This window comes from Polypterus senegalus, chromosome 18 (genome assembly GCF_016835505.1).
Source record: "Polypterus senegalus isolate Bchr_013 chromosome 18, ASM1683550v1, whole genome shotgun sequence".
In the NCBI taxonomy this organism is placed as follows: Eukaryota; Metazoa; Chordata; class Cladistia; order Polypteriformes; family Polypteridae; genus Polypterus; species Polypterus senegalus.
In genome coordinates, this window is record NC_053171.1 from 27,393,922 (window position 1) to 27,416,953 (window position 23,032).

General features: G+C 41.5%; 1 protein-coding gene across 1 annotated transcript; it reads right to left on the bottom strand.

Moving 5' to 3' along the window:
• Positions 1-2,626: 2,626 nt before the first annotated feature.
• Positions 2,627-18,181, bottom strand: LOC120518980 (protein delta homolog 1). Its single transcript, XM_039742036.1, has 5 exons — positions 17,891-18,181; positions 17,607-17,670; positions 17,119-17,249; positions 10,433-10,574; positions 2,627-3,588 (listed from the first exon to the last, which is right to left on the bottom strand). Exons 1-5 carry the CDS (start codon positions 17,946-17,948, stop codon positions 2,868-2,870), a joined length of 1,116 nt encoding a protein of 371 aa, XP_039597970.1. The 5' UTR covers positions 17,949-18,181; the 3' UTR covers positions 2,627-2,867.
• Between the last annotated feature and the right edge of the window lie 4,851 nt (positions 18,182-23,032).

Here is a 23,032-nt window from a genome sequence, read left to right on the forward strand (position 1 = left end):
GGACTGTGCGGAGTCGTGTGAGGAGCAGCAGTTCAAGTCTTATTAAGCCTGACAAGAAGATAGCAAAAATAAACTGGATGGCCAGCAGATGGCGGCAGAGAGATTCCACTAAAGATGGCTTTTTCAGGTTCAGAATGAGACTAAAGTGACCTAAAATTATTTTACTGACGGAAATGATAATTCTAAAGATGAGCGGTAAACAACTAATGTTACATTTGTCAGCTGCCCTCCATCTGTGTGAGAGCGACACCCTCCTGTACAGCTATGTGCCCCTCGTATCATTTGTTTGGCTCTGTCAGATTCCAGATTTACATAATATTTCCATCTTAAGCCCACCAAGCAGCTTTCTGCCCCCCTATCACTTTGTACTTTTATGTTGCATTCACTCTTACTTGGATTTCAGCCAATGTTAAGCTTGGCAGCTTTATGCCACTCATACATGTAGGTGGCATGGTGACAACCCTTAATGTGTCTCTCATGTGCCCCTCTGACAAGATTGAACTTCCTTACACATCAGCATGCCTATCATACCCCCAGTGTGGCATGGTGACTGCCCCCCCATGTGTCTTAGTACCCCTTTGACAAGATTACACTAACACACCCGCATACCACTCATTTCTCAGTGTGGCATGATGACGATCTCCTATGTGTCTATCATGTACCCTTCTGACAAGATTACACTATCTTACACATCCTCGTGACTCTCATACCCCCAGTGTGGCATGGTGACACCCCCCATCCACCTGTCTGTCATGTATCCTTTTGACAAGATTGAACCATTTACACATCCATGTGCCACTCATACCCCAGTGTGGCATCATGACACCCTCTCCCAAGAATCTTCCAAGACAACAATTACACTTCTTACGCACCCATGTGCCACTCATACCTCACTGTGGCATGGTGACTCCCCCGCCCGTGTCTATCATGTATACTTCTGACAAGTTTATGCTACCTTACACATCCATATGCCACTCATAGTCCAGTGTGGCATCATAACACCCTCTCCTAGGAGTCTACCATGTGCTCTCCTGACAAGATTACACTTCTTACACACCCACCTGCCACTCATACGTCACTGTGGCATGGTGACACTCCCCACCCCAGTGTCTATCTTGTATACTTCTGATAAGATTACACTTCTTACACACCCACATGCCACTCATATGTCAGTGTGGCATGTTAAAACCACACCACCAGGTGTCTATCTTGCACTTTTCTGACAAGGTTATACCACTTACACATCCATGTGCCACTTTTACTCCAGTGTGGCATGCTGACACCCACCCAATGTGTCTATCGTGTATCCTTCTGACAGGACTACATTACTTTCACACCCACATGCCACTTATTTCCCAGTGTGGCATAGTGACATTCACCTAATGTGTCATTGCACCCTTTTGACAAGATTACACTAACACACCCACATGCCACTCGTACCTCAGTGTGGCATTGTTTTGCTCATACTTCTCTCTGACTTTGTGAACATTGTATGCCTCCTACACAGCTTTGTGCCACTCATGCCATACTGGTTCTATGGTTTCATGTCATACCCATCTGGGACATGCAATTGTTGACTGCTTTTCGTGTCTCATGTACCCGAGTGGCTTATACTTCTGTTGCCCCTTATTTGTGCCCCTTTATGTCTTCTGTTAGCTCACTGTGCCCCATGTACACTCCTTTGGTATTTTTGTCCCTGCTTATTTTACTTTTGCCACTTCTACCCATTAGAATGTTATACTCCATTAATGCTCAACTTATGAACTTTTTAACTTGAATCACTTAGATGACTTTGTGTCCACCGAAAGTCTCCTGATTGCTACCTGCATGCTTCCTTCTTGGGGGTCGCCATGCACCTTACACCCACGGGAATGCCATCTTCCACTAGGCCTTGTGCTCCTTCACATCTGTCCATTCAGTTTCCTAACTAGTGTAACCTGAAGCCTATCCCAGGTCACCTCTGGAGGTCAATGTCAAGAAAAGGCTGCATTAACTCCCACAAGGCTAATTTAAAAGTGTCCCTTAATCTTACACACCCTCTGTCACGATTATGGAAGATAAGTGGAGCACCTATAGAAAGCACACATGGACATGGGGAGAACATGCAGGCCAAACACTGATGATGACCCACCGGGGAGCCTGGAGTTGTGATGCACCATTCTGCACTAAGGAATGACACAAAAAATCTACAATTAGTGAGGTCAGAAGCCATTGGTCTGCCTGCATCCTCCTGACAGAAGCTAAATCTGCCATGTACTCTCATGTCCACCATGTTTGGTCACAGCTAGTGCTCCTCTGCTGATTCCTCCCTCTCTGTTCTTGGGGTTCAGCAGCTGACAAACATGACAGAGGTCTGACCTCACACATGTGTGGATTAGATTATGGATTACTCTCTGAAATAGGAGTGGGGGGACTTCTTTAGGGGGTGCTTGAGACCACATGGCCATCAGTACAGCCCAGAATGCTGAAGCGATTGACCCTTAGTGAAGATTCACATCACACTCAGAGATCGCACTGTTGCTCCTGGACTCCATCGGAGACTCCTGTCATCGGTCTGTATGGATGTCAAGACACCGCCACCTGTCATTAAGGGCTTCAGGCTCCAGGTTCAGACACCACTAACAAAGACACAAAGATCTCCGTTTATTCTACAAATCCACTTGTCCCCACTGCCCTGCGTCCAGCAAGTCTGACAAAGACTAGAATTAAAATGCAGTAAACCCACAATAACACAGGTTACACATAGGCATCATCGACAAAAACAACAGCAGCGAGGAGCGACTGGGCCAGTTCTGAAAGTGAAGCCGGCAGCATTTGAACTGCAGACAAAAGGAGATCGTCCTGGGAAGTCCGGTGAGGATTGCGCCTCATATTGGCATGTAGCCAGCCATATTGATTTTGTCTGGCAGGACGATGTGCACCGATTGCTCATTTCCATCATTTGTCTTCAGGTACTCACTTCTGTGCTTGTGCACCAGCTGCTTATACTTTGCATTGGCCAGCCACATCTCGCATTTTGTGAAAAAAACGATGCCTGTGGTGCCAATGACTACCAGGCAGGTCAAGATGCCCAATACAGCAAAGCAGATGACCTGGCTCCTACTGAGATCTGGGTCAGATGAATGGATGGCTTGTTTGAGCGTGATCTTCAATAGCCCCCTCTCCCGTTGGTGAAGCATCTTGTGGAATACGTGTGAGGGGAGGCTGTAGTGTGGTGTGCCGCTGCCCATCTGGGCAGAACTTCTGACCTCTCGGGAGCCGCAGGTCTTCCCATAGAAGCCGGGCCTGCAGAGACAGAGAAAGCCGCCCACTGACTCCTCTGAACATGTTCCCCCATTTTCACATCGCTCCCTTGCACAAGGGGTCAAGCTCTCATTGCAGTCTTTACCGGTGTAATTTGCCTGGCAAAGGCAGGAGTAGTCCGAGCCACTGTCCAGGCACGTGCCACCATTTTTACAAGGGTTACTCTCACAGTCATCGAAGTCGATCTCACAGAAATCGCCAATGAAGCCTTGTGGACACGTGCAGGAGGAGCGGGGGGCTACGCCATTGTCATCAAAGCACGTCCCACCATTCTGGCATGGGGAGCTGCAACAAGGTAAAAGAAGGATAAAATTATTTGTCTATCTATCTATCTATCTATCTATCTATCTATCTATCTATCTATCTATCTATCTATCTATCTATCTATCTATCTATCTATCTATCACAAATATCATCCCATTATATAAAAAGGGTGACAGGGCAGATCCAAGCAACTATAGGCCAGTAAGCTTAACATGCATCACAGGAAAATTAATGGAAGGAATTATTAAGGATAAGATTGAGCAACACCTGGCAAGAACAGGAGTTATCAGGAACAGTCAGCATGGGTTCATGTTTTACTAACATATTGGATTTCTATGAGGAGGCAACAAAAGGATACGATCAGAGTGGAGCTTATGATATTATTTATCTGGACTTTCAGAAAGCATTTGATAAGGTGCCACATGAGAGGGTGTGCATCAAACTAAAAGAACTGGGAGTTCTGGGTGATGTTTTTAGATGGGTGCAGAATTGGCTCAGACACAGGAATCAAAGGGTGATTGTGTGTGGAACCTCGTCAGAATTGGCCGATGTTAAGAGTGGTGACCAGCAGGGGTCAGTGCTAGGGCTGCTGCTATTTTTAATATATATAAATGATTTTGATAAGAGTATAAGTAAGCTAGTTAAGTTTGCAGATGATACCAAGATAGGTGGATTAGCAGATAATTTGGAATCCGTTATATCATTACAGAAGGACTTGGATAGCATACAGAATTGGGCAGATTTGTGGCAGATGAAATTTAATGTCAGTAAATGTAAAGAATTACAAATAGGAAGTAAAAATGTGAGGTCTGAATACACAATGGGCGGTCTGAACATCGAGAGTACACCTTATGAGAAGGATTTAGGAGTCATAGTGAACTCTAAGCTATTGACTTCCCAACAGTGTTCAGAAGCCATTAAGAAGGCTAACAGAATGTCAGGTTATATAGCGCCTTGATGTGTGGAGTACAAGTCACAGGAGGTTCAGCTCAAGTTTTTATAACACACTGGTGAGGCCTAATCTTGAGTACTGTGTGCAGTTTTGGTCTCCAAAGTACAAAAAGGACATAGCAGCGCTAGAAAAGGGCCAGAGAAGAGCGAATAGGCTGACTGCAGGGCTACAGGGGATGAATTATGAAGAAACATTAAAAGAGCTGAGCCTTTACAGTTTAAGCAAAAAAAGATTAAGAGGAGACCTGACTGAAGTGTTTAGAATTATGAAGGGAATTAGTCCAGTGGATCGAGATGGTGACTTTAAAATGAGTTCATCAAAAACACGGGGACACAGTTGGAAATTTGTTAAGGGTAAATTTCGCACAAACATTAGGATGTTTTTCTTTACACAAAGAACGATAGACACTTGGAATAAGCAACCAAGTAGGTGGTAGACAGTAAGACGTTAGGGACTTTCAAAACTCGACTTGATGTTTTCTTGGAGGAAATAAGTGGATAGGACTGGCAAGCTTTGTTGGGCTGAATGGCCTGTTCTCGTCTTTAGTGTTCTAATGTTCTAATTTTGCCTACTATACTAAAATATCTATCTATCTATCTATCTATCTATCTATCTGTCTATCTATCTATCTATCTATCTATCTATCTATCTAATATATAGTGCCTATCTATCTATCTATCTATCTATCTATCTATCTATCTATCTATCTATCTATCTATCTATTGTGAAGAACAGCCGGGTCCCATGCCCGGCAGGGACACCCCTGCTGATTATGTTCCGGGGGAGCCACCATGGGCAATCCAGTACCTCCCCCGGGATGCTTGGTGGCAGCCTCCCTGGCTGATGGTGATTCCCCAACCACCCGCAGGGCTCCATGGGAGATGGAGTCCTCCACAGCTTGGTTGGGGTCTTGGATGGCCGCTAGGGGGAGCTGCATGGACTCAGCAGCCTGGCTGGGTGAATCTTGAGCCCCACCAGGAGGTGCAATTAGGACGAGGTGGTCAAGCACCTGGAACACTTCCGGGTGGGTTATAAAAAGGGCCAGCCTCCACCACTCATATAGCTGGAGTTGGGAGGAAGAAGACGAAGCTTGAGGAGGAGTGGAGGTAGAGGAAGAAAAGTGTGTTGTGGTTTCAGTGTGTGGTATTTGGGACTGTGTATTGCCTGTGGGTCACGGGGAAGACGTGCGCCCACGGGTGAAGAAAAATAAAATCTGTGTGCATTTTATACATGCCTCCGTGTCCTTCTGTGTAGGGTCAGGCGCCTATATAGCGCCTTTGTTACACTATCTATCTATCTATCTATCTATCTATCTATCTATCTATCTATCTATCTATCTATCTATTATATAGTGCCTTTCATATCTATCTATCTATTGTAGAAAAGAATATTCTTAAAGTTGATGATTTCCATGCTGTATATTCAAAGAGAATCATAAGCATATATGAAAATAAGTATTATATCCTAATGCACATTAGTATAGTAAGAGCTAAATCATAAAAAGCCTGCTCTTGCCTACTTTATTGTTTTTCTCTTTGTAGCTGCAAGCCACAGATATCTTTGCGGCTAAGCTTAAAAACTTCAGTCAAGGACACGGTGTACTTTGAGAGGGCTAAGCAGACCATTGTTTTAGAAATGCAGCTGCTTAAAACTTCAACCTTGAGAGATGACTGGACATCAAGTAACTTTCATTTGAGAAGCACGTTATCTTATTTGGGTCCTCCTGGTTTCGACTTAGGCTGTGTACTTGATCAATGAATACGTTTTAGACACCTGCACAGGGTATGAAGTAATGCTGGTAGTTTCGGTCAAGTGATGGACATTAGGGAATGCTGGGAAGAGCCAGAAGGAGGAGAGTATTTTGCATAAGTGATAAGAATTAATAAATAAAGCAATAAATGTAAGCTCGCTGAATTTGCTAATTGCTGATTTCACTTGATTTGAGTCTGTGTATACATCACACAAATAAAGCTTGATTCTGCTGCCTTCCTGAGAACCATTAACTCTATGATTTAAAGTTCAGTGACTGAGCCACCACACCACATGGCCTGCTTCAGGCACATACATTTTGCCTAGTAAAATACAGCATTTTGTGGTATTAATAATAATTCTTTACATTTATATAGAATTTTTCTCACTACTCAAAGAGCTTTGCAAACTCCTTGCCAGTAGAACATGGGATGTGAGCCCATGAGCTGCTTACTGAGAGGCAGCAACGCTACCACTGTGCCACAGGGCACAAATAACTGGCTTAAAAAGACAATCCAGAAATAATAAATGAATATATATATATATATATATATATATATATATATATATATATATATATATATATATATATATATATATATATATATATATATATATATATATATATATATATACTCAGCAAAAAAAGAAACGTCCCTTTTCCAGGACTGTGTATTTCAACAATAATGTTTTAAAAATCCAAATAACTTTATAGATCTTCATTGTAAAGGGTTTAAACAATGTTTTCCATGCATGTTCAATTAACCATAATCAATTAATTAACATGCACCTGTGGAATGGTCGTTAAGACCTTAACAGCTTACAGAAAGTAGGCATTTAAGGTCACAGTTCTAAAAACGCAGGACACTAAAGAGACTTGTCTACCGACTGTGAAAAACACCCAAAGAAAGATGCCCAGGGTCCCTGCTCATCTGCGTGAACGTGCATTAGGCATGCTGCAGGGAGGCATGAGGACTGCTGATGTGGCTAGGGCAATAAATTGCCATGTCCGCACTGTGAGACGCCTAAGACAGCGCTACAGGGAGACAGGAAGGACAGCTGATCATCCTCGCAGTGGAAGACCACGTGTAACAACACCTGCACAGGATCGGTACATCCGAATATCACACCTGCGTGACAGGTACAGGATGGCCACAACAACTGCCCGATTCACACCAGGAACACACAATCCCTCCATCAGTGCTCAGACTGTCCGCAATAGGCTGAGAGAGGCTGGACTGTGGGCTTGTAGGCCTGTTGTAAGGCAGGTCCTTACCAGACATCACCAGCAACAACGCCGCCTATGGGCACAAACCCACCTTCGCTGGACCAGACAGGAGTGGCAAAAAGTGCTCTTCACTGATGAGTCACGGTTTTGTCTCACCAGGGGTGATGGACGGATTCGTTTTTATCGTCGAAGGAATGAGCATTACACCGAGGCCTGTACCCTGGAGCGGGATTGATTTGGATCGATGGCTAGGGCCATTCCCCCCAGAAATGTCCAGAAACTTGCAGGTTCCTTGGTGGAAGAGTGGGGTAACATCTCACAGCAAGAACTGACAAATCTGGTCCAGTCCATGAGGAGGAGATGCACTGCAGTACTTCAAGCAGCTGGTGGCCACACCAGATACTGACTGGTACTTTTGATTTTGAGCCTCCCTTCATTCAGGGACACATTGTGAAACATTTTTAGTTTATGTCTTATGGTGTTGACTCTTTTAGTGTTCATACAAATATTTACACATTAAGTTTACTGAAAGTAAAAACAGTTGAAAGTCAGAGGGCGTTATATATACAATACATACACACATACATACAAAATACATAAACACATAAAAAATAAGAAATGATGGCAGTGGCAGCAAAATTTTAAAAGAAATTTAAGAAAATTTGAACAGATATCAGGGTCAAAGCTGTTTCCCCATTACTGTTGGATTCCTACTCTGATTTTGGTGATTTGCTTCAAATCAAAAAACACCACAAGTTATTTACAGTGTGCTATCAGCTCGTGATGATCCCACACTGATTTGGTCATAAAACATACTTATGGTTAAAGACTACCTTTCAGGTTTAGCACTTTTGCAGTGTGCTTCAGAGCTAAGGACAAGCAGCAGCCCAAGACCAAGTCTAAGTGCAGTTGCAGTGGGCTTCTTAGAGTAGGAGCTGGGGAACAAAGTTACGTACTGACTTAGACCTCCTTGTGAGCAGCTTTAAATGGAGGTAATATGATATTCAAAAACTGTGACTAACGCTCCCCTATTCTGTTTCTAATCTTGGTTTCCTCTTCTGGCACTTGGTGCCACTGCTCTACTGCTTGCCTTTGCACTATTTTCACTGTTTATCTATCTGTATTTTATATAGTGCCATTCCTATCTATCTATCTATCTATCTATCTATCTATCTATCTATCTATCTATCTATCTATCTATTATATAATACCATCCTATCTAGAAGGCCTTAGGAAGAAGACAAAAGGAGACACTGGCCTGAGCACACATGCTGTCCTGCCAGCCCAAGAAGGACCCCCACTGAAGGGCTTTGCCTTATACGTATATCTGCTGGGTGCCACAGAGGCCAAGGACCTGGAGCAAGAGCATAAAGACGAGAGAGTGGAGACTTTGTTAAAAGCCCATATTTGCTCCTTTAGCAGGGGAACCTGACCTTCTCATAAAAAGAAGAAACCCCAAAGGTGACATCCACATCGCAGTAAGGAGATCTGGATTCACTTCCCGGGTCCTCCCTGTGTGGAGTTTGCATGTTCTCCCCGTGTCTGCGTGGGTTTCCTCCCACAGTCCAAAGACTTGCAGATTAGGTGGATTGGCGATCCTAAATTGTGTGTGTGTGTGCGTGCCCTGCGGTGGGCTGGCACCCTGCCCTGGGTTTGTTTCCTGCCTTGCGCCCTGTGTTGGCTGGGATTGGCTCCAGCAGACCCCCGTGACCCTGTAGTTAGGATATACCAGGTTGGATAATGGATGGATGTACATTCGAGAATGTTGTAGTTGCTGCATTAACCCAATGAAAAGTGTAGTTAGAATATTTAGCACTCAAACCAAACCTGATTTTGTGTGGTGTCCTTTGATTCCAAGCCCCATTTCCAGGTGTTTTAGAACCTGTTTGACATTGTATGGACTGTGAACAATACATCCACAAGTGGCTTCAGTCAGTTTGAGTCATGGTTTCTGCTTTATACTCCATCTAGCTGTGCCATCCTTCTAAGACGGGTTCAAGTCTAAGTAAGCAATGTGGACTTCAGAATTCACATTTGCAGTGCATCATCTATTGGAATGGATTTTGTAAGGCACGTCGCAATACAATTCATTGTATTTGTCATTCCAACACATGGTGCATCACAAACATTTGTAGTAATAAAATGCTGGAAGTCAAAAGAGGAAGAAAAGACACAACCGGAGCAATTCAGATCAGTGTCTGTGAAAGCGAGCTTGTCTTTAGAATAACCAGGAGAGAGACGTCTGGGTAATTTAAAGAGTCTGAGCTTCTTAATCTAACAGAGACAGTCCTCAGAAGCATGATGTTGTCCTCGCCTTTGCTCTTGGGCTTTCGTTCTCGGGCAGCATGAATGTTCATGACTACCTACATGCCCTCTCTCTCTCTCTCATACTAGCGCTGTTTTGTCATCCCTTTCATTTTCATCTGCTTTATATCTGCCCTTCTCAAATTCCATTGTGTCTGCATTTATTCCAATTCAGAGAGCTAACACTTATCTGGACCCCATTACACGAAAGACACGAAGCAACCCTGGACGGGGCACAAGTCCATCGCAGGCCACTCTCACTCCTGCTGGGTCACCACTGGACCCCATCTGCATGTCTTTGGAATGTGAAATACCTGGAGAAATGAAGCAGGCGGACACAGGGAGACGCCGCACGGCATTAGTGGTCTGGCCGGGATTTGAACCCAGGACTCTGGATCTGGTGTGGCAGCCATACCAACCACTTTGACACATATTTTACTTATCATCAAAATTATTAAGGACTAGCATACAAGCCAAATGGGGGAAAGGCTTTAAAAATGTATTTTTTTTTCTGTCATTTGGGAGATCAGTAGAAATTTGACTCCAAGAGATAAAACATAAACTTTGTATAATAAACATAGCAAATTAAAGACACAGAGAGCAAGATATGGAAAGCATAGTCAAAAGATTACCCATTAATGTAGCAGGGTCCAGTTTTCAGGTGGCAGTTGTTGCCCACGTAGCCGGGCTCACAAACACATAGGAATCCCCCGTCACCCGTCTCTGTGCAGGTGGAATTGTTAATGCAAGGCGTGGAGGCACAGGGCCGGGCACCTGACAAGACAAATGGGGCGGGGGGGCACATGACAAGAATTAAAACAAAGGGTCCTGTTTGAATTATCTGTATGAAAAACACACTATAGAAATAAATGTTGTAGTTGCTGCATTAACTCAATGAAAAGTGTAGTTCGAATATTTAGTGCTCAAACCAACCCCAATTTTCTGTGGCGTCCTTTGATTCCAAGTCCCATCTCAAGGAGTTTTAGAACCCCTTTGGTATTGTACAACCTGCGTACAATACGTCTACAGGTGGCTTCAGTCAGTTTGAGCCATGGTTTCTGTTTAACACTCCATCTAGCTGTGCCACCTGTCTAAAGACGGGTTCAAATCTAAGTAAGTAATGTAGACCTCAGAATTCACATTTGCAGTGCATCATCTACTGGAATGGATTTTGTAGGGCATGTCGTAATACAATGCATTGTATTTGTCATTCCAACACATGGTGCATCACAAACATTTGTAGTAATAAAATGCTGGAAGTCAAAAGAGGAAGAAAAGACACAACCGGAGCAATTCAGATCAGTGTCTGTGAAAGCGAGCTTGTCTTTAGAATAACCAGGAGAGAGAGACGTCTGGGTAATTTAAAGAGTCCGAGCTTCTTAATCTAACAGAGACAGTCCTCAAAAGCATGATGTTGTGCTCACCTTCGCTGGGGGCACAATTTAGGTGGCGCTGGGCTTTTGTTCTCCGACAGCCTGAATGTCTTTCTCTCTCATACTAATACTGTGTTGTGATCCCTCCATTTTCATGTGCTTTATATCTGCCCTTCTCAAATACCATTGTGTCTGCATTGTGCCAATGGAGGGGTTTCTTTTCCTTTTACTGTGACTTGATGGCTATCTTGAGTAAGGGACATTACAAACAAATTGCACGATTGAGAACTTACCCTTGGTTTTTGCTACATGTTAACCTGAAGTTATTTTAGGCTAATTATGAGATATAATTTAAAAACCAAAGTCCCATTTCACATCTCCTTACAGGCGTACTATATACTGTACACACTGGTTAGTTTATCTAAGCTTAAACACACTTCTTCTTCACTTTTGGTTTACGGTTGTATATTTCCCATAATTCTCTGTGTTAACACATTTATTTGCATCCCAGTGTTAAAATACATTGCCTCTCATGTTCAATTTCTTTAGCTGATGGTTCAAAAGCAGAACTCATGTACTGGGATCCTTTTCTAGAATGGTCCCAAACTTGGCTTCCAATGTCTCCTAAAACACTTACCTTCCTTGCTGGCCCTTCAAACACTTGCCTTCATTCTGCTTCTCCCTTTTCATCGCATTTCTCTTCCCCTGGCTGTCCCTGACAGTATGATGTTGTTGCCTGCTTGTCAGCTTTTCTACAAACTTTTAGTTCGACTCATGGTCAAATGCACACAATTAAAACTATTTGTCTATGCTGTAGTTATAGCCTTGTTCACAGTTTATTCACTTATTAGTTGTGCTACCAGACTACATCTAAGTAATCAATGCAGACCTCAGCGCTAATGTTTGCAGTGATCCATGTCTGTGTTGTACGCCATTTGGTATGGGATTCGTAAAAGCAGTGATAATGTTTGTGATGCACCATCTGTTGGAATAACAAATGCATTGCATTTTAGTACCAAGAAGGATTACAGTAATCCCTCGCTATATCGCGCTTCGACTTTCGCGGCTTCACTCTATCGCGGATTTTAAATGTAAGCACATCTAAACATATATCACAGATTTTTCGCTGGTTCGCTTTCTGCGGACAATGGGTCTTTTAATTTAGGTTACATGCTTCCTCAGTTTGATTGCCCAGTTGATTTCATACAAGGGATGCTATTGGCGGTTGGCTTAGAAGCTACCCAATCAGAGCATGTATTACATATTAACTAAAACTCCTCAATGCTGTAAGATATGCTTCCCGCGCGGTGCTTGTTTGCTTCTCTCTATCTTTCTCGCTCTCTCTGCCTGACGGAGGGGGTGTGAGCAGAGGGGCTGTTTGCACAGAGGACACGGACGCTCCTCTACAAAATGCTGCTTTATCGCGGTGCTTCTGTATACTTAAAAGCACGTATTGATTTTTTGATTGTTTGCTTTTCTTTGCGAGCGCTCTCTCTGACATTCTCTGCTCCTGACGGCGCTCCTTTATGACGGCGCTCCTTTGAAGAGAAGATATGTTTGCTTTCTTTTAATTGTGAGAAAGAACTGTCATCTCTGTCTTGTCATGGAGGACAGTTTAAACTTTTGACTAAAGGGTGTTATTTCATGTCTAGAGGGCACTAATAATGTTAACAGGGTGGGAGAGTTTATAAGGGCTTAAAATATATAAAAATAACCACACAAACATATGGTTTCTACTTCGCGGATTTTCACCTATCGCGGGGGGGACTGGAACGCAACCCCCGCGATCAAGGAGGGATTACTGTATAATGCACCATCTGTTAGAATGACAAATGCAAGGCATTTTAGTACTAAACATGTTTGTGACGCGCCATCAGTTAAAATAACAAATGCATTTTAATACTAAACGTGTTTGAGAAGCACCATCTGTTGGAATAACAAATGCAATGCATTTTAGTACTAAAAATGATTGTGATGCGCCATCTGTTGGAATAAGAAATGCAATGCATTTTAATACTAAACGTGTTTGAGAAGCACCATCAGTTAAAATAACAAATGCAATTCATTTTAGTACTAAATATATTTTTGATCCACCATCGGTTAAAATAACAAAGGCAATGCATTTGAGTACTAAAAATGTTTGCGATGCACCATCTGTTGAAATGACACAAACATAGCAACCAGGCAGACACACAGACACTTTTCCTTTTATTACAGTGAGTGCCTTATTCACTAATACCCCATAATTCACTTCTCAGTTACCATTTTAAACATCCTGAAGATGACTCATTTTAATGTGTTGTTTAGAGTCAGATAGTCTGTAGAAAATTATGGGGCAATACAAGCATGAAATAAAATAGCATATTGTACACACATCAGTGGCTAAATAAATCACCAGCACAGGAAAGGATAAGGATAAGATAAAAGAGGGCAACCTAATTATGATGTATCAAGGCAGGCAACATGTAATAATGCCTATTTGTCATTTTTAACAGCTGCTTTACCACATTTGGATTATTTCAAACTTCAGTGTTCGAAAAGAAGAAATGAGTGCGCTCTAAAGTATTGTGCTGTACGCAATGCAGTGCTCATCATCAAATCATCAGCGACTCATCTAATTATGTCCACCGAGACGCTCCCTGTGCTTTCTTTTCATATCTCTTAATTCCAATATACTGCCCTTCACATTCAAAAGACATTCAGTTTGACCATTTCAAAGTCAAAGTGGTCAACAGGCAGAACTGGCTGAGGGTCCAGACCACTCACAAGGCACACTCACAAACACACATCGGCATACTGACAAATATCATTTGAAAGTCATCTGTTTGCATTGCCTATGCTAGCATTTCAGGATTACTGGGAGCAGGAGCCTATCCTGACAGCGTCAGATAAAGGGAAGGAAGCAACTCTGGCGGTCAGTCTTTAACATCCCTTAAGACCAGGACTTGAAGTGGGCCGGGACACACTTGTGAGGAGTACCAGCACTTTTCCATACTTTGCCACAACGTAGTGAATGTAAGTGTTAGTGTACTGAGACTTACTGATGTGACCTTCAAGGGGAAAGCAGCTGTCCAATCTAATGTTGAGTATCTCAAAGCAAAGTGATCAAAGCTCCATGGGGGGACACACCAACACCCCAACCCACCCACTGCTCCATGAAATAAGAACTGGACAAAAGCAAAGAGAGTACTGGCACTTGTTTGTTTCTACTTCATGCAATGCATAATAAGACTTAAACACATTCTATTTATATAAGTATATTCTATATCCACCTTGATACAAGCATACATGTCTGTACGTTTATCTGTGTGTCCGTCCAATTGCTATGTCTCTGTCACCCTAACAGATGGTGCATCACAAACATTTTTAGTAATAAAATGCATTACATTTGTCATTCCAACAGACATTAACACTGCTTTTATGACTCCCATACCAAATGGCATATAACAGAAATATGCATTGCATGCTGCACTTCAGATTTTAACACTGAGGTTTACTTTGATTACTTAGATTTCAACCCATCTTAGATGGGTAGCACACCTAGTCCTCTAAACAAACATACATATAGTACATACATATACACCTGTAGAGGCACTCTTTAGCCATCCCCAAACCCAGAAGAGAGATCAAATAAGCAGAATATAAAAACATTAGCTGTGCTACCTATTTACAACAAATTGAAATCTAAGTAATCAACATAGACCACTGTGTTGACGTTTGCATTGCACCATGTCTCTATTATATGCCGTTTGGTATGGGATTTGTATAGGCAGTGTTAATATTTGTGATGCACTATCTGTTGGAATGACAAATGAAATACATATGCCTCTATTATATGCCATTTGGTATGGGATTTGCAAAGGCAGTTATAATATTTTTGATGCACCATCTGTTGGGACAACAAATACAAAGGATATGTCTCTGATATATGCCACTTGGTATGGGATTCGTATAGGCAGTTATAATATTTTTGATGCACCATCTGTTGGAGCAACAAATACAAAAAATATGTCTCTGTTGTATGCCATTTGGAATGGGATTTGTAAAGGCAGTGTTAATATTTCTCATGTGCCAGCTGTTGGAATGACAAATGAAATACATATGTCTCTGTTATATAGCACTTGGTATGGGATTTGTATAGGCAGTTATAATATTTTTGATGCACCATCTGTTGGAGCAACAAATGCAATACATATGTCTCTGTTATATGCCACTTGGTATGGGATTCGTATAGGCAGTTATAATATTTTTGATGCACCATCTGTTGGAGCAACAAATGCAATACATATGTCTCTGTTATATGCTACTTGGTATGGGATTCTTATTGGCAGTTATAATATTTCTGATGCACCATCTGTTGGAATGACAAACACCAGGAATATGTCTCTGTTATACTGTATGTCATTTGGTATGAGATTTCATAAAGGCATTGTTAATACTTCAGATGCACCATCTGTTGGAATGACAGATGCAGTGCATTTGCCTCTGTTACATGATATTTGGTATGGGATTTGTAAAGGTCTGTGAGGTGCCATCTATTGGAATGGAAAATGAAATGCATTTTATTACTAAAAATGTTTGTGATGTGTCATCTTTTGAAATGACATAGCAACTGGACAGACACACAGACACTTATCCTTTTATTAAGGTGGAAGAGGTGCATTTAACAAAACAAATTACAAGGAAGTATATACATAGGGAAACAAAAAGTAATCAAATAAATAAAATGGAAAATGACCTCTACCTCCTTTCCAGTCCTACCTAAATATGTCCCATTCCCAAAAATGGAGTGCCTAAGCTCTCACCCCCCACTCATAACATACATTCTCTGTATTAGCCTCACATCTGTCTCTGATGCCTGGACCCTGTCTTCCGCTCACCTTTTGAATGCTCATTCTTCCACTCCACTTGACTTCACACGCAGCAGCCTTAAGGCTAGAGGAGCCTTTGAATTTCCCAGCTTGTTTAAACTTCCAGTCACATTGGAATTGCTTTCAGGTCAGGGCCTGGTTTTAATTTGGACCAGAGACAGCAGGCTAGACTCCCACCTTTTTGCTCCTGAGTTCCCTGTAACCACACACTGAATATTTGGCTTAAAGGGCCAGAACAGCATGGCAGTCCTTTAGCTGCCTGTCTTTGAGGGACAAGGTGGTGTGACATGAATACATTAAGGGCTTCATGTTCTGGGGTGTCTTGAATGAACATATAAGACCTGCAGTAGCTCTCTCTCTCTCTGTTTCTCCATCCCTTGGTTATTCTCTCTGTATATTCATTATCTTTTATATTAATTTCGTTAGAAGATGCCTGTATCCGAAGTGACTTACAAAAAAGGTCAACATAATCAAGTGCACATCAGTCTTGGGGGATTGTTTGGAAACAAGTGTTAAAAGGCAAAACTTGATTATCACACGTGAAGAGCTCAGAACAAAATACAAGCAAGTTACACTTAATGTAACGTAAAGTAAATGTAGCATAAAACCCATCATTTGTTAAAAAGTCACATCTTTATGTATATTGTTGTAGAAAGACTGAGCAAAAGGCAAGGACTCATTCACATAAACATCAGTACTGACTCTCACTGCAAAAACCTTGAGATGCTGCTAGAACATGCTAACGTCACACATAGGACACAGCTGTCACAGACTGTCCCAGGGCCAACACACTACATAACCTGAAGTACCATCACACGGACCACTTTAATCCAACAATCGACGGAGCTCTATCCATACTTGTTGTGGCCATCTGTTTATCAGATAAGCATGGCTTCCTGTATCTTTGGCTGGTTTTGTTATCAGCTTATTTTTAAAGGTTTCAATGTTAATCTGATTTTTGTATACACAGTGTCCGGCAGTGTCTTGTGCTTTTAGTTGTGCTAGAGATCTGCACAGAGACCTCTTAAGATGAGGCCTCATTTCCAAACTGATTTATCTTCGCCCATCCCTTACCTACATTGCAGCGGCTCCCAGTCCAGCCCGGCTCACATTGGCACTGCCAAGGCTTGGTACAGTTTCCATGCACACAACCCGAGAAGGGAACACACTGGTTACAGTGCGGTCCTCTCCAGCCTGGCTTGCACCTGCAGACAGAAGAAGAAGGTTAGTGCGGCTTCCAGCAGTCCACAATTATTGATTGCTTATTCAGTCCTAATTTTATTTTGCAGTAGACGGAGAAAATGTAGGTCTGAGGCCAGATTACTTAAAAAGTATGAAATGGCTGCTAAAAAAGTGAAAGTCATTTTTTTATTTACAAAAAAAGATTTAGGAGTAACGCAGAATTTAATAACAAGATTGGTAAAAAAAAAAAAAAATCACCCAGACCTCTCAATGCATCCCATGGCTAAGAGCATTGAATGGTTGCTTATGCTTTTAATGCGTTCATACAGAACTGAGACAGTGCGGGGCTAGCGGTGTGTGTGTGCTTTGTCCATCCGTACCTGCACTCTCCGTCCTCCCCGCATAATGCCCTTTCTGGGTCACATTTAGAAGCACATTGAATACCTGTAAACAAACAAAAAAGAAAGAAGCTGGCAAGGGACACTTAGACACCAATAGTTTAAAGGATATCTGAAAGTGACAAGATAACAGCATGCAGATTAATGATACGTTTCCCCAGCAAGCTGGTCCAGTTCAGAACGTGCAGTAAGGGTCGCAGATTGACAGGGGAGAGCTAAGGGTCTCCTCGTGTATAACGGGTCAGGATCAGCCGCGGGTCTCTTACCTTGAGCCCCTCGGAGCGCAGAAAGCAGCATAAGAAAGCAGAGAGTCGCGAAATCCATCACAAAGCCCCTCAGCGCTGAGGCGCATCGCCCTGCCAGCCTGCTTGCTTGCCTGGACAACTTGAGGAGCTGCTGCGGGCGGCTCTACGGAACTCCGCCACCGCCAATAAAAATCGCCCCCTTTCTCCGGACTCGCCCAGTCTCTGTCTGTTCTTCTACCTCCCGAACTGCTACTTTCAGCGTCCTCCTTTCAAAAATGCACACTGGGGGCTCGTGCCATCCTATCCGTCCTCCCTCCCTCCCACTCTCTCTGTATCCTCCTCTTCCTCCTCCTCCTTCCCACCCCACTACTGTGCTCCTCTTGTCTGCTCTTAATCCGTGTACCTCGGCGCTTGTTCCCTCATCAGCTGCTGCTGCTTGTGGCTCTGGAAAAGATGTTTGCATCTAATTAATAGGGATTTTTTTTTGAGGAGATAATTGTTTTTTTTTTATTTCACCTGGAGCCTCCCCTTAATTTTTTCACCTGTGGTAGTGGGCTTGGTGCGGCAATACTTTGATTCGTATTATTTATTTATGAAGACCATTATATATATATATATATATATATATATATATATATATATATATATATATATATATATATATATATGTACAGTATATACAACGGGTTGGAAAATGGATGGATGGATATATATGTACTATACATATATATATGTGTGCTATACTATATGGTATATGCTATATATAATAAGCTATAAAATAAATGATACGAATGAAAGTATTATGGCACCATTCCGTTTCTTCCAGCAAATAGTCATATACAGTATATATACACGTTATGTGTTTTGCAATTTCTTTTTCTTATTATACAATTTGTTATCCGTAAAAAATAGTATCTTGCGTATAATTCTTGCTTGCGAAGATCTCTTTCTCATCTCCTTTCGCCCTTTTCTTTAGTCTTCTTTAATCTTGAAGTGGATCTTGGGGTGGGTTCAAAGCTCCTCTATCCTGTACCCGCAGCCACTCGTTTCAGGAGAGGAACTGTCCGTGGTCGCGCCGCTCGGAGCTGTCCAGCGCGGTCTCTCTAGCACGCATGCGCCACTCCCCTTCCTTGCCGTAATCGGTTTTAATTACACTTTGCCAGTGATCCGTGAGAGCACTGAGCTCTAATAATATACCGTTACAAGGCACCTTAACATTTAGACAGATCACCAAGTGTAAAACTGCAAATTAAGATAAAACGCCGGCTCACTTTAACAGCTTTTTTAACTGTATCACACGCGGAGCCTTAATGTTCACCTAACAAAATCTGAAAAGACCAATGCCTTCTCTTCTCTCTTTCTTTTTAGCCTTTTAATAGTTTGCTTTCTGTTATCGTGCAGAAACACACACATGTGACTCATTTTATTAAAAGGTGTAGCAATCACAACTCATTTCAATTAGAATCCATGGTAGATACACACACTTCTGACTTGAAACATGTGGAGTTAAATCGATAAATCCAACTAGATATAAACTGCTTACTTTTTAAAAATAAGGCTAATTTCACATTAATGAATAATACAGAGAGTGACATTAAAACTGAAAAATTAGCACAAGCCGTAGAAGAAAACATCTGACTGAAACAGACTCTGCATAATGGTATGATGAATTTCAAGCCTTTTTTTTCCAGAACATGAAGTATTTTATGTGGATTTATTGAAGCTGCATATTATAGCTGTTTTATTTTGTACTGCTTATTTAAAATACTAATAGTTTGAGAATACTCCGGCCACTGATTTGAGATTGGCATTTTATACATCTAGTGTTAAACAGCGGCAATGTGGAATACTTGATGAAATTCCTCGACTGTTTTGTAAAGTGACTGTGATGTTACAGCCCTGCTTAGAAGGTTTAGTGGTTTGGTACATCATTAGGTAATTAGTAGGTGCATTGGGGATATTTAATAAGGGAAGGCACTAAACAAATACAGAATGATCAAGACAATACACAAAATGAATTATTTTTTGGAACTGAGCTCAAGTCAGAGCAGTGCAGTCTGCCTCATGCATTTCATAAACACTGGAATCTGTCAGAGGCCATCTGACATGTGCCAGTCAAGCTTGTGGAGAAGTTAGAGAATCCCAGCATGAGACCAAAATATCTACAGATCTTAATTGTGATATTTAACACCAACAGCAAGAGGTCACCATGTATTTTAGCCAAACCTGAGGCCACTAGAGAAACCTGAGACATTGGATGAGGGATGCTTTAACCTTTTCAACTGGCAGATTTCAGGTAAATGTCTGAGGCCTGAACGACTCGTCAAACTGACCAGGATTGAAGGGTATTCTGGGAAAACTGAAAGACAAATTGGGACTTTTGAATGTTTTGTTTAGCCAGTTTGTCTGCAGCTTTTGATTTCCATGGATATCAATCATAACCTTCTGTGACAGATGTTCTGTGTTTTACGAAAACAGAAAAAATGTTAGGTGCTTTACTAGCGGACATTAAGCCAGGTGTGTGTGCTTAGTTTGGTCAGGAAGGATGGAGACACAGTGGCTGTCTTTGATTAAAACGCTCTTCAAAAAGAGTCTCCATTCAGTTTGATAGTGGCGCTTTTTAGTTTCATTTAACTTCAATTGGGGTTTGTTGCAAAAAGAGAATGTTTGGTTGCTGCTTTTCTGCCACTTCCTGAGGATTTTTGGACATTTAAATAGAGCTTGCTATCTTTCCCCAACAAGAAGTCTTTTTTGTTCTTGATTAAGGATATATATTTTATATTTTCAAGCTTTTTAACACAGCAGTGAGGCCTCATCTGGAGTCCTGTGTGCAGTTTTGATCTCCAGGCCACAAAAAGGACATAGCAGCACTAGAAAAGGTCCAGAGAAGAGCGACTAGGCTGATACCAGGGCTACAGGGGATGAATTATGAGGAAAGATTAAAAGAGCTGAGCCTTTACAGTTTAAGGAAAAGAAGATTAAGAGGAGACCTGAGTGAAGTGTTTAAAATTATGTAGGGAATTAGTCCAGTGGATCGAGACTTGTATTTTAAAATGAGTTCAGCAAGAACACGGGGATACAGTTTGAAACTTATTAAGGGTAAATTTCACACAAACATTAGGAAGTTCTTTACAACAACAACAACATTTATTTATAAAGCACATTTTTATACAAATAATGTAGCTAAAAGTGCTTTACATGATGAAAAAAAGAGAAATAAAAGACAAAGTAAGAATTAGAATAAGACAACACTAATTAACATAGAATAAGAGTAATGTCTGAAAAAAATAAAAACTCCAGATGGCTGGAGAAAAAAATAAAATCTGCAGGGATTACAGGCCACGGGACCGCCCAGTCCCCTCTGGGCATTCTACCTAACATAAATGAAACAGTCCTCTTTGGATTTAGGGTTCTCATGGAAGGACTTGATGATGATGGTCATGTAGACTTCTGGCTTTGAATCCATCAATGTAGGAACATCACGGTGCTTTGATTAGGTGGTGGTGGCGCAGATCACACAGATTTACACAGAGAACCACAGACACATGGAATAAGTGACCAAGTAGTGTGGTAGACAGGAGGAGTTTAGGGACTTTCAAAACTCGACTTGATGTTAGTTTAGAAGAATTAAGTGTAGAGGACTAGCAAGCTTTGTTGCGCTGAATGGCCTGTTCTCGTCCGGATTGTTCTAATGTTCTGATATGTGTAACTAAAGAACTGAGACGTCTGGGACTGAAGGAAGACTGCATGAGCTTACTTAAGGTGTTCAATGCTTTGTATTGATTATATTTGCTGCAATTGGTTATTATGCAAATAATTATAATTTTTCAGCTATAGCATAAACTCAATATCACTGTCCGATTATTAGTTACTAGCATATAAACTCAATATCACTGTCCGATTATTAGTTACTAACATATAAACTCAATATCACTGTAGGATTATTAGTTACTAACATATAAACTCAATATCACTGTCCGATTATTAGTTACTAGCATATAAACTCAATATCACTGTCCGATTATTAGTTACTAACATATAAACTCAATATCACTGTTCGATTATTAGTTACTAGCATATAAACTCAATATCACTGTCCGATTATTAGTTACTAACATATAAACTCAATATCACTGTCCGATTATTAGTTACTAGCATATAAACTCAATATCACTGTTCGATTATTAGTTACTAGCATAGCTGAGTGCTGATTGATCATTCCTTGTCTAGCTGCAGTCCCTTAAAGACAACAAGGACACTTTGTGAAATCCTCCATTGGAGGTAAACTGAGTTGAAGTAACAGAATGAAAACAAAAGACAATCAAGCAGCCTGCTATCAGTGATCCAAAGGTTTAAAATATGTACAATGCAACAAAGACAGTGAGTCTGGCAAGAAGTGGCAGGTAAAAGTTCCATAGCTGGTTTGGACATCCTTCTATATAAAAGCAGTCAGGATTGTCCTTCTGTCCCATGAGTGCTACGCAGGCGCGGAGTTTCACACACGCCCCGTCCATTTTGCAATGCACGATGGTATTTGTAATTTCATTTTTCCAGGTAACAGATGATTTTCTACTCCAGACTGTGCGATATCTTCTTCTTCTTTCTTACTATATAAAAGCGGTCGGGATTGTCCTTCCGTCCCGTGAGTGGAAAGCGTAGCGGTATTCCACTTATCACAGACTTACTACATGCAGCTTGCGGTACGAAGCGACATGATGTGAGTTCTGGTGCTCCCATCGTTCCCTTGCTTTTGTGCGCGATGCGCTGGAAAAATAGACAAAATTATGTCTCTGGAAATAATTAATGTTGATGGAGTACAAATACCTCACCGCGTAGTAAATATCAGGGGGTTCAAAAGGGTGACCTCAATACAGAAAAAAAGTTTAAATTTCATCACAAAAATAACAGAAACTACGAGTATTAAAGTAATACTGCTCAAATGCAATATAACCAAATTAATGAGTTTGTATAAAATATAAAATTGATCGACATATTGAATTGCCTTAAGAAGTGGTCAACTTAAAAGTCGGTCGTCTTAAATGACGGGTCAGCCTAGTTTCTTCCTAGTTCCCATTAAGGAAAGTGCCTAAGATGTTGTTTTGGTACCGTTCATGTTATGTGATTTTATAACATAATAAAACAGACACTTTGTAGAATGCTCAT